Here is a 15,324-nt window from a genome sequence, read left to right on the forward strand (position 1 = left end):
TATCATAAATGTAGTGACCCTTACCCGGATCACCTACTAACAGAACTTAGGCATGCAATTAACTTAATTAAACAGATATCAGAATAAAACTGCGAAAACCATAAACGTTATACAATCCCAAGTAAAAAAATTTGTAATTTATCCAAATAATATACAACCACATCGAATAGCTGTATCAACCTCAAAACAAGAGAAATAAAACCTAGACGAAGCTCCAGCTGGCCAACCACTGACTAGCCCCTCCTGGATCCACCCGCCTCGTCCAATCGCAAACCTGCCCCATGGAATAGGGTGTCCAAAAACACAGAGTACGAGACGTGAGCATAAGACGCTCAGTACGAGAGTATGAGTATACATGCATGCAAAGTGAACTCCATATAAACTCGAGGTCAAGGATCAGATAACAGAGACAGACCAGGCCCTGGTATGTAGCTCGCTGTGCCGTCGCTTCAGGAGGTGGCTTCCATACCATAATACCAGTGGATATGCCGGACCCAAATCGATGGAAGTCCAACCACTAACAAGATAGGGAAAAACCCTAATAGCAGACATCTCGAAGGAGATAGCTCAGTATGCAAATGAATGCAGCATAAATCAATGACATATAAACCATGCAGTCACATAATACATGCATACTCAGTCAGGATATCTCGAACAGTACTTCCGTACCTCAAAACAGTGCAAGCTCTACCAACTCTAGGTCCATGCCTATAGTCTGCTCTACACTGCCAAATGATACTACTATCATTAAAGTGCTCTAAAAGCCTTAACTAAGCTATTGCATACTCCTAAATATTTATAGGAAGCAAAAGCTATACCTTCGTCCGTCGTTAGCCCTTTGATGTCGATGCCTCCAAAACTTGGGCACAACTCCGCTACGACTTCCGAACGCCTCGACGACTCCCGGTTCAAGCCTAGGAAGGCTAGAACAACTCGAATACGACTAGAGTAGAGAGAAAATCCGGAATTGGCAAATGAAAGTGAAGCCTCGGCCTTCTATTTATAGACAATGATCGGAACTTCCGATCCTCGATCGGAACGTCCGATCCTGCCATCGGAGCTTCCGAAGATCCTGATCTGCCACGTGTCAAAATATCACTTGTTGACTTCGGATAGGGGTGATCGGAGCTTCCGATCCTGATCGAAGCTTCCGATCTTGCCACACGTCACGCCTGACGTAATACCATCGGAGCTTCCGATCCTGCATCGGAGCTTCCGATCCTGTTCGAAACTTTCGAACTCACCTTCGGAGCTTCCGAACTCTATCCAAGTAATTATGATTAATTCCTTAATTACTGATTTTGGTTACGGGCTACTACATGAGCAAACTTTGTCTTTTGAAAAATCAATTTTAGGCAGTCCTGTTACTAGCTCGAGCTTACTCAGGCTGGCAATTGATTTGAAATTAAGGTGATTCAGTCGCTTGTGCCAGATCCAATTGCGCTTAGAATTGGAAGCTACGAGGCAGACTGGTTTGCTAGACTGAATGTTCCAGCATACTTTATAGGTGTTTCCATATCGGTTTCCTGTCAAGATAATGTTACCAGAGGCATCTTTAATAATGCAGTTTAGCTTTTGAAATTCGACAGAGTGCCCGTAGTCACACATTTGACTAATGCTGAGTAAATTATATTTGAGAGTTTCAACCAATAGAACATCTTGAATGATAATGTTGCCGTGGATAATTTTACCCTTACCCACGGTCTTACCCTTCGAATTGTCACCAAAGGTGATAATGGGACCATTGAATTCAACAAGTTCGGATAGTAGTTCATTATTTCCGGTCATGTGCATTGAGCATCCACTGTCTAGGTACCATGATTCCTCTTCTTTTTTCTTGATACCTTTTTCCTGCATTCACAAAGTTGAATAACTTTTGGTACCCATATCTATTTGGGTCCACGAGGGATTAATCCTTTAGGAACCCAAACCTGGAATACTTTAACTAGTTTACCAGTTTCTGTGTTCCTGTAGGTACGTACTAAGTTAGATGCTCTAGATGGTGGAGTGAAATGTGCTTGTGAGACTGTATGTTTTTTGCCTTTTCCAATATCCTTGAAATTTCTATATCGCTTTTGAACTGGATGTTGATTATGGTATTGATTTCCATTTCCTCTCATGATATTAGGTTGATATGCCTTAGTCTGTTTAGGACTTTTAGCAGTCTCTTCCTTAGTTTCATGAGGATTGAAGCCAATGCCAAATATTTTTCTGTTCATCTGCTCTATTTGTTTCCAAGTCATCAGAATAGGTTTTTCATCTTCATGTTCCCTAACTGCTCGTACAAAGTTTATGTATTTACTTTTGCACATATTCAGTTTGGGTAGAGTACTTGATTCACCAGTTTCTACTGTCTTACCAAATCCAAGACTAGTTTTGTCATGGAGTGGTCTTTGTGAATTATTCATTTATGTCAACAGGCTCGAAGATTTATTTCATGATCTTATTATTTCATCCATGCTATGTTTTTCAGTTGTAAGGTTCCTTATATCAATCTTGAGTTGTTCATTCTCCGTTCGGAGCACAGCAATCTCTGTTTCAAGACAGCTTATCTCAACTGATTGTTCAAAGGAGATTTCAGTTGAATTGTCTTGCAGATCCTTTTGCTTCGCTCTGACTTAATCGAATGCTAAGGACAGTTGATGATATTCATTTGCCATATCGTGAAGAGCTTTGATTAGCTCTTCTCTAGTAAATTCCTCAGAACTAAAGTCAAATACCTGTTCACTGGTGGATGGAAGTTCATGATCGTTTGCCATAAGACATTTGACTTCTTCTTCATCATCACTTGAGCTAGAGGAGCCATTTGATCCCTCTGAATCACTATCTGTTTCAGCCCACTTGGATTTGCTATCCTTTGCAACCAATGCTTCATGCTTCTATTTTGAGATGTGTCTATCATTCCTTGAACTTTTTTCTTTTGTCAAGGTTCTTTGGTTTGGGACAATCGGCAATGAAGTGTCCTGTTTTCCCACAGTTGAAACAGCTTCTTGGTTCTTCAACTGAATCTTTCTTTTGAAAGTTTCTTTTGTGTGATCCTTCTTGGTTTCTTCTGATGAACTTGCCAAATTTCTTTACAAACAATGACATGGCATCACTGTTGATTTGTTCTGCTAATTTTTCCGGTTTGGCTGGTGACTCAATTTTCAGTGCAGTCAAGGCCTTGGTCAGTTGTGAGGTAGACTGATCTTCCTCTCGAGTCTGCAACTCGAACTCATATGCTTTTAGATCTGCAAACAAGTCATGCAGTTCTAATTTGTTCAAGTCTTTTGATTCTCTCATGGTCATTGTCTTTACATCCCATTTTTTAGGAAGGCCTCGAATTACTTTGAGGATAACTTCCCTGTTGGGATATGTTTTTCCCAATTCGTTGAGCTCGATAACAATGCTGCTTACTCTTTCATCAAACTCTGTCATTGATTCTCCTGGTCTCATTTTGATGTTGTCAAATTTTTGAGTAGCTACAGATAGCTTGTTTTCCTTTGTTTGTTCATTTCCCTCGCAAAGTTGAATCAACTTCTCCCAAATCTCTTTTTCAGTTTTGCATGTTTTGATTTTGCTAAAGGTATTCTTGTCAAGAGTTTTATATAAGATATCCTTAGCCAAATTGTTTAAGTTTGCCTTCTTTTTGTCTTCAGCAGTCCATTCAATTCTAGGTTTCTCAATGTATTGTGGACCACCTCCAGTGAGGGCTATAGCAGTATTGACCTTTGTAATCTCAAGAGGTCCGTCAGTGATGACAAACCACATGCCATCATCTAGTGCTGTTAAATGTGCTTGCATACGAATTTTCCAGTCATCAAAATCTTCCTTTGAGAACATAGGAATCTTGCTGAATGAAGTCATTTTGTTTAAGTGCTTTAAGAATAAGATAATAACCTCTCTGATACCACTTGTTAGGATCGGTTGAAAGTCTAGAGGGGGGGGTGAATATACTTTCAAGCAGTTTTGCTAAGATCTCGATCGGTTTAAGAATGAGTTCAAGGCTTATCTTAGTGTCCAATGTAGTTTGGCAAACAAAATGTGTGCGAAAATATGCCAAGCTACAGATTTAAAACACTTAGTATAAATCAGTTTAGGGGCAGTTATGAAGATGAATGGTAAACTGAAATGACACACGAGATTGTTTATGGATGTTCGGAGATTTCAATCACTCCTACGTCACCTCTTCTTCCGCCTCGAAAGGATTCACTAGAAGACTTTGATTTATACAAACACTTTGCACAAACCCAATCTAGTTTAGGACTTGAACACTGCCTAAACAAGAACTCCTAGTATAACACTTTGATTTCAGTCCTAGACTGATCTTACAGTAGAATACAATACAACTCGAAATCTTTTAACACAAAGATTGACCCTTTAATGTTCTGAATGATGCTTTGAATGTTTTGTGCTTTTGAGTTTCTTGATCAAGTCTTGAGCGTGGGATGCTTTATGATTTTTGAGCAATAGCAGAGATATCAGCACTTCGTGTATTGAACTTTGATCAAGATCTCTATTTATACTCTTTGGTCTGCAACGGTCATAATTTCAAAGAGTTCTTCAGATGGGATTCAAATTATTCCCGTTGGATTTGTCACTATCATCAACGAACTCTGACGCCGACATTTCCTTGGTATCGCGGCACTACATTCTGCAGATATGTCAGAGTACGGACGATCTTATCCGTAAGTAGTATGGCCGTGAACTGCTGTGAATCCATTGACACAATCAGTTGGGCAATGGTACAGTGAAAGATTTAGTTTAGTAGGGTAAACTCCTTTGTATCTGATGAATTCAGTTTAGCAAGGTAAACTGGATTGTGTTCCTTTAGCGTGACTGATAGATTCAGTTTAGTCGAGGTAGACTAAATCATTTATCATCATGACGTCATTGTTTCCTGAATATCAGTTTAGTTTTCTGTAGGCTTTGTTTTGTAAATGCCAAAACTAAATTTTCCAACAGATCAGCGGATGCAATCTCTAAATAATCCATTGATTTTCCTCTTCAATGACAATTTTTTGATGAATTTGAATTTCTTGAGTATTTGATCTTCTAGAAGAAGATTTGATGTCTAGAGATTTGAATTGATGTCTTGATAAAATTAATTCGATGGGTCAACACCTTGATAACGAATTAAACTTCAAAATTTGGGAAGAACGCGATGAACTTCTTGAATCGCGCCTTGAAATTTGTTATCTTGAATTTGATGAAGAACACTATCTTCTTGAATTTGATTTATTTGATGAAGAATGCGAGCTTCTTGAATTTGATGAAGAGCACAATCTTCTTGAATTTGATTTATTTGTTGAAGAACACGAACTTCTTACTTCTTGAATTTGAATGAATTTAAGTATATTTGAAGAAGAACGCAGTTAATCCCTTGAATCACGTCTTGATCTTCTCGAATTTGATGATTTTGAAGAAGAACGCCTTGAATTGCGCCTTGAAGTTCTTGAATGTGACTTGAGAGAAAAATCTTGAATTCTTCTACTTCTTTACTTCAGTCTTCTTTGTTGTGTTTTTTGTTGGTCATCTGCCCCCTATTTATAACTGAAGGATGCAGATTCATACCATTTTCGATTTGATGAGGTGTCGCAATTTGATTGGCTCCTCCTGATTTATTTGGTGATTATCTTCCATTAATCACACGATTTGATTTTAAATACTAAAAATATTAACATTTTCTTCTATTTGATGCAAGATTTGATCTCAAATACTAAAAATATTAGTATTTTTTTCCAATTTGTGCAAGATGCAATCTTGATTTAAAAATCTTGATTTGATCACAAAATATATTAAAATATCAACTAATTAACTATTTATTTTTTAAGAATTTAATTTTCCCAAAAATAGCTAATTATTTTAGTGATATTTAATTATTTCGTACTTGCCATATTTAAAAGTTAACAAATTTAATTGTCTACAGCTGTACAGCATTATATATAATGCACCCGGATTCCATACGAATAATCACATGTAGCCATCCGAAAGGCCAAGAAACAAATAGTACGTCTTACTATATTTATTAAAAAATTACTAAAATGAAAAATAAAACTTTAGTTTCATTTTTTAGAGTAGTTGTTTTGTTATATGAGTCAGTCTCATCTATATCTACAATAAAAAATAATATTGTTGACACAAAAATAATATTTTTTCGTTAGATACGTCAAATTGAAGTCGCAAAATTGAGCCTTAAATTGATCTCATGATAAAAGTTTTGTATTTTCAAATATGTCTTTTATGAGACAATCTCACTAACTCATATTTATTATATATACAAGTCCACACAATCCATATTTGTAGAGAAAACTAATTATTTCATATGTCGATAAAATCAAAAACACATTGCAAAAAATTGATCCTTGACATCGTATTATACCAGTTTTTTTTTATAAATCTCAAAATAGCCAATTACTGGTACCGTGTTGGATTTTTATTCTTAAAATACATGTATTATTGTAGGAAAACGAACCCTTGTCATTATAGGAGCATATGTCACTATAACCGATTGTATAATTACAATTATCATTATACCAAAAACATACAGCTGAATGGCTGACATGACAGCTATGATCATCAAATTTTGAACCTTAGTTACAATTAATTCAAATACATAATCACAATAAAATTATTGTGGCTTTCTAAGAATTCACCTATCAATAATTGTGTATTTTTTAATTCAAGAAAATCAGACTATGTGACCTTGACAATGAAGCCAATCCTGTGAATACAAAACAAACGCACGCCACATCTTCTACATTTGTCTTCCCAAGGTGTATTCATAGTGTCTCACATTTTATGTACGCTACATTAACTTAACGATATAATTTATGCAGATTTTAATGTTAGTAAAAAAAAATTTAAAAAAAAAATCCAAGAAGTGTTTTCTATGAATTCTCTCAAATATATCTTTTTCTTTAATTTTTCCCCATATGCTTTCTCACTGAGCTAGCTCGGGGGATCGGAACCCTCAAATTCGTATTTTTTTTCCCATTTCATTTCGAGCCTTATTTTATTGTTAATGGGATTGGACAAAGGTTCCAAGTTCTGATGTTGACCTAATGAATGTATCTTCAATATGGAGTATGGACCACTGCAACCATCGATTATATTATTTCATTTTCTTATATATTAATGTTCTACACTACACCATTCTTTTATTTTTACTTCAAGTAGTAATTCGATTAGCCCCAAGTAGTGTTTGAATTGATTCCAAAAATTATCACGTTACAACTAACAACTTGAGTTAACCATTTTTCCGACCTCGTTGCATGGCACTTCGTATTAAAGATGATTCACATTGCTTTGTAGGCCATACATGTGGCATGAGTAGTTTAGAATCACGGCCAACTCAAAAATAACAAAATTTAAAAGAAATTATATGAAATCAATTTCTTTATTGGTTCCTCAATTCCTGGTGATCAGGAACTATCTTTGTATATTTCTGCATTCTCTTGTTCTTCATCCTCAAACTTTTCTTCATCGTCTTCACTATCTTCATCAAGAATTTCGTCGTCGGACTGAATAAACTGCAACTTCAAACGTCCATTCTCGCGGCATGCATGCAGAACTTCCTGAGTTGGGATCCTTATTTCCTTGAGAATAAATCTGCCATCTTGTCTGTATGATTTGAAGCAAATCCCAGGTTGTCCACTCCTGCCAATGCAAGAAATCGGAGGAGGAAACTCCCGTCTGGTAAACCGATGGTTTTCTGAAGATCTGTTGTTTCTTGTGTTAACTTTTCTGTCTTCGTGTGGCTGATGATCGTTACGAAATGTATGATCATTGCTCAAAAAATCGTCGACATCGTCTGAACTTTCGAACCCGAGTCCTTCTGTGCATAGAGACAAGCTATGATCACTGTTCTTGTAATATTGCTTTCTCTGGTTGAAAGGATAACATGAGTAAGTACTTGATGTAAAGATCTTGTTTTCATGCTTGTCCCGGTCAGGATCATCCTTCCCGGCCAAAAGGGTCGAATTCGAAGAGGATTCTGGTAAGAAATGAACATGGCTTTTCTCTTTGAAATGCAATTCGCCAAATATTTCGGTGAAGGAAGATTCATCAATAGGTTTCGTGGATTTGATCTGATTCCATGACGAGAGTGATTCAAGAAGGGTCGGATTCTCCGGCAATGGCTTCTCAAAGATGTGATCTAGGCTACCACAGGTCGCCATGGCTTTAACTTTTCAGTGCTTTTTTAGTTGTTTATGATTGAAAAAGGGTGTGTGTGTGATCATACACAAGAAGGGTGTGAAATTAGTAGTTGCTGATAAAGTCAAGGGGGGATGAGGCTATTTATGCAAGTTGGGAGTGGAATGAGGATGGGTGGTTATGGAGCTTTTGAATGCGGTGTTCACAATTTTTAAGATTCTCTATCTTTTCCTTATCTTTGGCCTTATTGTGTGTGTGAGTCTATTTGCATACATCACGACCTAATTATATAAATTACTGATGATTTCTTGATAATTTAAAGATTTGGTACACAAAAGTTAAGATGTCATTTGGAACTATTAGGTACGGGTATTACCTCACTACAGATCCAATAATAATTATTACCCCAACATGTTGGGTTCATGCTTGACTCCAACTTGTCTTTTGGTGGAAGTATAGCACGCTAGTGAAGTTTGATGTCTGATGTTTGAAGTTGTGAACCTTCCTCTTATTACTCAACTTCGATGTGATTCGCAAAAAACGTAAATCTTGGGCACAGACTATGCTGCACCGGGTGATGAAGCATCTGTCATCCATTGAACATGAGGCCCGCACGAATCCATGCCCAATGGATGGCCAAAATCTAGCAGGAGAATTTCACCAAGTGGAGGATAGCATGTACCCAATCATGACATCAGTATCTCAGACACTACAATGATCATTAATCTACCTTTTTTTCTTCAATTTAGAAAAGATTTAAACTTGATTCCTGTTTAATTTTCTAAGTTCCAGACAGAGACCTTACATTGTTTAAAGCAACCAGAGATGCCGACTACTTTAAACAGTACATACAAAGACTGTAAAAATCTAGAAACATGATTGCTTAGTGGTTTGGTCACTTTAGTGTGTGAATCACATTCCATGTCTCTGTCGTGGTCCTTCATGGGGATCAAACGAAAGTAGTTCTAGATTCAAATTGAACGAATCTCACAACTTAGAATTCACATCACGGATTAAGAAATTTCACAGTAACAGTTAATAAGTAAAAACATACCAGGTTTGGACATGTTTCACTCAGTTTAGAACTAGATAAAAGGAAGCAACATCACAAAATCAGTCAGCGGAGGGAGAGATTCGTGAACTTGTGTTCAACGCCAAGCTTCAAACCGTTCAATTATTGTATTTATACGGCTCAAATTGCTCACCCCTTTGTTCTTGTCATCAGTCTTGATGGATAAATCTACAGCTTGCAGGCTATCAATTCTTGATTCAGACTTTCTCAGATTCGAATTGCTTGATTGGCCTCCTGTTTTGTTCATTTTGTTCTCTTCGATGTGATTCGGAAGATCATTAAGTGATAAAGCTTCTTTTGCGCTGGAAAATCTATACACTTGATCGGGAGTTTCACACGACACATTATCATCAGATTCTTCGGTTGAAGTTGAGTAACTGAGATAATCTTCACCAGATATGTTCTCTGCATGGTTTGTATCTGAACCGGAGTCCAAACCAGGGTCCTCGGCCAGAAACTCCTGAATTGTCTCTTCATTCAGGTTAGCAGGATTTTCATGGCCGAGTAATGAAGAACTCTGATTTCCATGGTCATCTGAAGGCTCACCGTCAGATGTTGGAACTGATTCTATCACAGAGTCTTCCCTTTCTCGTAAAGTCTTCTCTATAAGTGTCTTAAGGAAGTTCATCACTTGAACAGCATACATCAAAGCAGTCAGTGGATCGGCCATCTGCAAAAACAGAAGCGCAAATGTGATCTTGCAATATGCTGTAGATGGTGTCTGGATTGAGAAATTTTTATCTAAGAGCAAAAAAATAAAATAAAAGAACAAAGTATTTTGTTAAAAAAGGGTTTTTTGTAAATTTTGAAAGCCCTTCGGGAAAAAAAAAATAAAAATCAGTCAGCCAAACAATGTAATGCTTCTCTTTTAATTTCTCTTTAAGAAATAAAAAAGATGCGCTTTTTAAGTATCCCACCCAATCAGAGTGTCTATTTTTATAAAACTGGACTTTAAAAGACTCAACTTCGTTAAATACTTTTCAAGCGAGAACTTAGGAATCCAAACTTGCCCTCAGTGGGAGCATCATGCATCTGGAACTTTTTACCCTTCTCTGGTCCACGTGCCAAAAATGTATTCAATAGAACTTAAAGACTTGATATATCTAATCAAGAAATGATCTTGGAAATAACACCATGAGTTTGATCCATTTACTGAAATATTACAGATCCATACCTGTGTCATGTTAGGTGCAAACACCATTGCTACGTTTCGAGCATTCATTTTGTTTAGACGTTCCTCTAGTACAACATCAGCCATTAGGTTGATCGCCCAATCCAACAAAGATGCTTCTGTTGAGGGTAGAAGCCTTACGAGGGCATCACAGTCTTCTTCCGACTGGCATTGCATCACCTGCTCAGGTGAAAGAGAATCCAGCACCCCACTGGGGAGTTCTCTGAACCAAGCCTATAAGGGTCGCATGAAGATGTCATTTTAAGCTAAAAAGCGCAACAGAAAACAAAATTAACTTCATTTTTAATGAAGATTATCTGAGCACACACATGCTTTCTTTTTCTTGAATAGAGTAGGACGACGTATTCCCAATAGGTTGAAGTCATTCAAATAGCAAAATCCACAAGACGAAAAATCTTTTTCAAGAATGAATTCACCCAAAGAAGAATTTGATTAAAAAAGGTCTATCAGTTGATCTCTAAAATAAGAGAAGTGAAAGGAAAATGTAACACGATGCAGAATATATACAGTTCGAACAAAAAGACAAACAATAACCAGAGGGTTTTAAACTTTATTTATCACCGGCATATAAGGGAATATATCTAGGGATAAAATGATGTGAAATCTTTGCTATAACCTACACAATTAAATCATATCTCAGCAAATTCATGATCTTTATTATAATACTAAATCTAATTTAAGATATATTATTTGATTTCTAATGGCATCTTTTTCAAGATTAGTTACCTTGATCAAGCCGGCCAAACAGTGTACATCAACGCCTTCTGGGATCACTCCCCGGTTTAATTGGTCCCTCACATATTCCTCTTGACTGTTTCCAGCAGTTAATCTGAAAATACCTTCTGCCTGCACACAGGATTCCAATAGTTATTGCGTTGTAACTATATAATACCAGAAAGATCAGCCACAATTATATTTTTGGCTGGTGTTAGATTATTGTTCATTTGATTTCACTGGAAGTGGTCTTCCTTTTTCTTTTTCTTTTTTTTATTATAATCTTTAAGTAAACACTCCGATGCACCTGCAGGCCACCTTGGGAATACAAATGCCTCTGCATAAGCAAGAGAATAGTTGGAATGCTATTGCCACGTGGATCATAAGACAGCTGCATGGACTCTGTAGAAACTCCAAAAACAGTGGCACTGTGCATAGATTTCAAAATCAAAAGTTCAGAGAGGAACTATGCTAAAACTGACCATGATAGAGGTGAACATCACAACGATATACAAGGTACCGAAAATGTGACCAACTTTTGGGATCCATAAATTTTCAGTTTAGTTGCATAATCTACAAAAAAAAAGATAATGTGATAACATGAAGCACTGGTGTTTGAACTATCATCCAAGGTTTATTGGGGATGCGGGACGCCATCTGAAAGAGATCCAGCAGAAATTCAGACAACTATAATTAGAGTACTTCCCCATCAGAGTAGAACAAAAGTTCCGATTGTGGGGTGACACCAACATGGTAGCTTACCAAATTACAGAACCATCTTTTGTTATTTCGCAACAAACAAAAAATACTAATTGGCCAATGATATTGAATTTCGAAAGCATACTGAGATCAATTACGCTCGAGTTTGAGAGATGTTTTAGTAAATCTCAGAAAACAATCACGTTGCAGTAAACTAGGCCATGTGGAATGAAAAAGCTCATAAGTTTATCGAGACAACTTCTCCAATTGTTCTTTCAAAGAAAAAGTACTAAATCAAAACTGATGAGCAAATACTTATTCTTGAACTGAATAAAAACCTCCATCAATGTCATATGATAGGGAAAAAAATATATTTATCTGGTTGATAAGATCAAGAATTTGACACATTCAATGAACCAAACATTTTTTCACAGGACATAGGAAATCATAATCCTGACTGAAAAATTAACCTCAAAAGTAACTTAGGATTCACCACCATCTAGAGTAAAATCTCTGCATTCAGAGAATTTCGTGTTAGAAATTACTAGATTTTTTGGAACATCAAAAAATTACTAGATTTGATCATCCGTTTTCTGTTCACTAGTAATACATATTCACTTGATGCAACCAAATTAGGAAGGAGAAAAAACAAAATACCAAGTCTGCAATGAGTTGAATAAATATTTGCAAGAAAGTATTAATGGAGACAAAAATTTAAAATCAGACTCAATGAACGAATGAAAGCAGTTATCGACAACAGTTTTGTACAACTACATTCGAACTAAAATGTAAGGCTGATAATTATTAAATGTCATTACAGGTGGTGTGGGAAATGACGAGGATTATAACCATTATAATCATCATCCATTTAAAGTCATCGACTAAATCAACGGTGATCTTACATAAATATCAAATATTTAGTTTGAGGTACACAGACAGCACTATGGATTGACAATATCAAAGGTTTGTTAGGAAGTCATTTCTATTTCAGAACACAATGTTATAAATGAGTCAAGCACAAGGAGGAAAGATAAAGAAATATAGTTATCCACGAATTCGAGCTGATAAAATTAGTCTTCCATTCTGCACTAATATCAGCACATTCCAACTCTAAATTTTTTAGTTTAATTTTTTTGATATCCCAAGTCTAAATTATCTTCTACAATGTGTTGTAACTTGATAATCCACCAACGATGGTAAAGTTCCGAAGAAATGAGATTTATTATTTATCAAGATACAATACGCATCAATCATCCAAATCTAAAACCCAAGAATACAATAAAGACTATAACAATGAAATATGAAAAAAAAAAAAAAAACTAGTCAAAATGTATATCTATCAAACGCATGTAGATTGTAGAAGAACCAAAATTACAGGAACAAGAGAAAAACAAACCTAGCACTAGGGGCCCTCCTTGAAACCTCAGGCTCAAACTCAACAGGCAACCCCAAGAAACCATTAAACCTATCGAAAGTAACATGATTAACATGCTGTACATCGGTGGGCCAACCGATCTCCATAACCCCACCGCCACCACTGCCACTGGCAGCAGAAAAATCAGCCCTCTCCGTCTTGCAGGCCACCCAAAAACTCTTCCTAAACAGAGTAACGAGAATGGCAAGAAGAGATAACTGGTCCCTCCTCTCCTTCTCCCTCGCCGCCCTATTATCTTCCTCTATGTTGTTATCCCCCGCCAGCCCAGAAATCACCTCATCACCCACATATGACTGAGTCTGAAACAATGTGGCATTGTGGGTTGGCGTGGATATGGAGGGAGAAGATGACGAAGAGGGGGAGTGGAGCACCTCTGTCATCGCTAAAAAAGTTGAACGATTCAAAAAAATGAGCTCTTTCAACACTTTTTTTCTGCCAAGATTCTCTTTTTTATTCAAGAAAACAGATGGGTTGGTTGTGATTTGTGAAATAAAAATACTCTAAACTGAGATTTGCTGCGCAATTAAAGAAAGAAATGGTCTTTTTGATGAAATGGGGGTGTGATTTGGAGGGAAATTTTCAAGAAAGATATTTTTTAAGAAATGTGGTGGATTGGAAATCGGAATTGGTGGAGTGGGATTCAAGAAGTGGTGATGGCATCTTAAGACGTGAGAATCATGAAGAGATTTATTTATTTTTTCTTATTTTAATTTCTTTTTTGTGACGATTTTGGTTCTGATGTCTTCTGCAGAAGTGCTTCCATTTTTTTTTTTAAAAAAGAGATTTTTATTTGCATCATTGAAATTATATTTTTTTCCCCATTTTCATTATAAAAAAACTATATATTTTCAATACTGAAACTAAACTAAATTACTTTTTCACCTGTTCATGGATAAATAATGACACCAAATAAATTTTACCAACTAAAGAAAAGTAATAAATTCGACCGTAACTACATCTATCTGTACTAAAATGTTGAAGACATTAAAGAGTATTTAACATTAAAAGAAAAATCTAAAACCGACAACTTATTGATCATTTATTCACAATCAAAACAAGAAGCTCAATAGTCAATGGTGTGCATTTAAAATAAGATAAGATAAGTCTCATTTAAGACGGTTAAATCAGTAAAAACAAGTCGATTCAATTTATATTTGAAGTAAAAATTAATATTTGTTTAATGTATCGAGTTGAATCGAAGCTTTATTTCACAAAAAAGATATATGAGACGATCTTATAAATTTTTTTGAGTGACAATTAGGTTTGTAATAAATGGATATTCAAGTAAAGATCATAATAAGCGCGAAACATGAGAAAAAAGCAGATCAAGCGCGAAGCGTGAGGAAAAAAACTTCAACTCACGTAAAAATATGAAAAAGTTGTCAACCTAAGATTGATCATATTAAACACGAAAAAAAGTTATTAAGCGCAATATTCTAAAAAGCATTGGGCGATAGAGCTACCCCTTATGCCTTCACCTATGCCCAGACGGTTTTTTTTTAAACGTTTTAATTAATTTAATTTAAAAAGATATAAATATTTTTAAATATCTAAGATCAGTCAAAAACTCAAAATATGCGCAAATTTGTTCCACATTTTTATTAATTTTTTTTTACCATACTTGTTAATACATAATGTTTTTTTGTCTATATATTTCTACAAAATATGTATAAATTTGTTTCAACCATTTTTTGAAAATTTTTTATTAATTTTTTAATTTTTTTATAAAAAAAAAAAAAACACCTAAACCCTCTTATGCGGTCGATTTTTGCAACGACGTCTAGAGATATATATCCATTTTCTAAAAATGGGGACGAGAGTGATCGTGCACCACTTAATGATCTTAGCCATTCAACACCTTGTAGAACACTGGTTAAATATGAGTTTCCATAAAAATTTCCAAGTCATCGATTTTTTGTATATCTAAAAGTTAACTTTTAGATTGAAATATTTAATATTTTACAATATAAATTATGAAAAAAAATATAAAAAAATATTGAATACACCTAGATGTTTTTAATGGTTATTCTTGAATCGTGAAATTTAAAAGAATTTATAAATTTTAAGGCATTGCAT

General features: G+C 35.6%; 3 protein-coding genes across 3 annotated transcripts; all 3 read right to left on the reverse strand.

Annotated features, from left to right (window-relative positions):
- Positions 1-2,898: 2,898 nt before the first annotated feature.
- On the reverse strand, positions 2,899-3,846 carry LOC140888859 (uncharacterized). The gene has a single exon (XM_073296564.1). The coding sequence runs from the start codon at positions 3,844-3,846 to the stop codon at positions 2,899-2,901; it is 948 nt and encodes a 315-aa protein (XP_073152665.1).
- Positions 3,847-7,166: 3,320 nt separating this feature from the next.
- LOC140893066 (uncharacterized) lies at positions 7,167-8,234 on the reverse strand. Its single transcript, XM_073302139.1, has one exon. It carries the CDS (start codon positions 8,157-8,159, stop codon positions 7,404-7,406), a length of 756 nt encoding a protein of 251 aa, XP_073158240.1. The 5' UTR covers positions 8,160-8,234; the 3' UTR covers positions 7,167-7,403.
- Positions 8,235-9,058: 824 nt separating this feature from the next.
- Positions 9,059-13,933, reverse strand: LOC140887284 (rho GTPase-activating protein 1). The gene is made up of 5 exons (XM_073294444.1): positions 13,210-13,933; positions 11,422-11,542; positions 11,127-11,246; positions 10,383-10,613; positions 9,059-9,878 (listed from the first exon to the last, which is right to left on the reverse strand). The coding sequence occupies exons 1-5, from the start codon at positions 13,626-13,628 to the stop codon at positions 9,285-9,287; spliced, it is 1,485 nt and encodes a 494-aa protein (XP_073150545.1). The 5' UTR covers positions 13,629-13,933; the 3' UTR covers positions 9,059-9,284.
- Positions 13,934-15,324: the final 1,391 nt, after the last annotated feature.

This window comes from Henckelia pumila, chromosome 3 (genome assembly GCF_033568475.1).
Source record: "Henckelia pumila isolate YLH828 chromosome 3, ASM3356847v2, whole genome shotgun sequence".
NCBI classification, from domain to species: Eukaryota; Viridiplantae; Streptophyta; class Magnoliopsida; order Lamiales; family Gesneriaceae; genus Henckelia; species Henckelia pumila.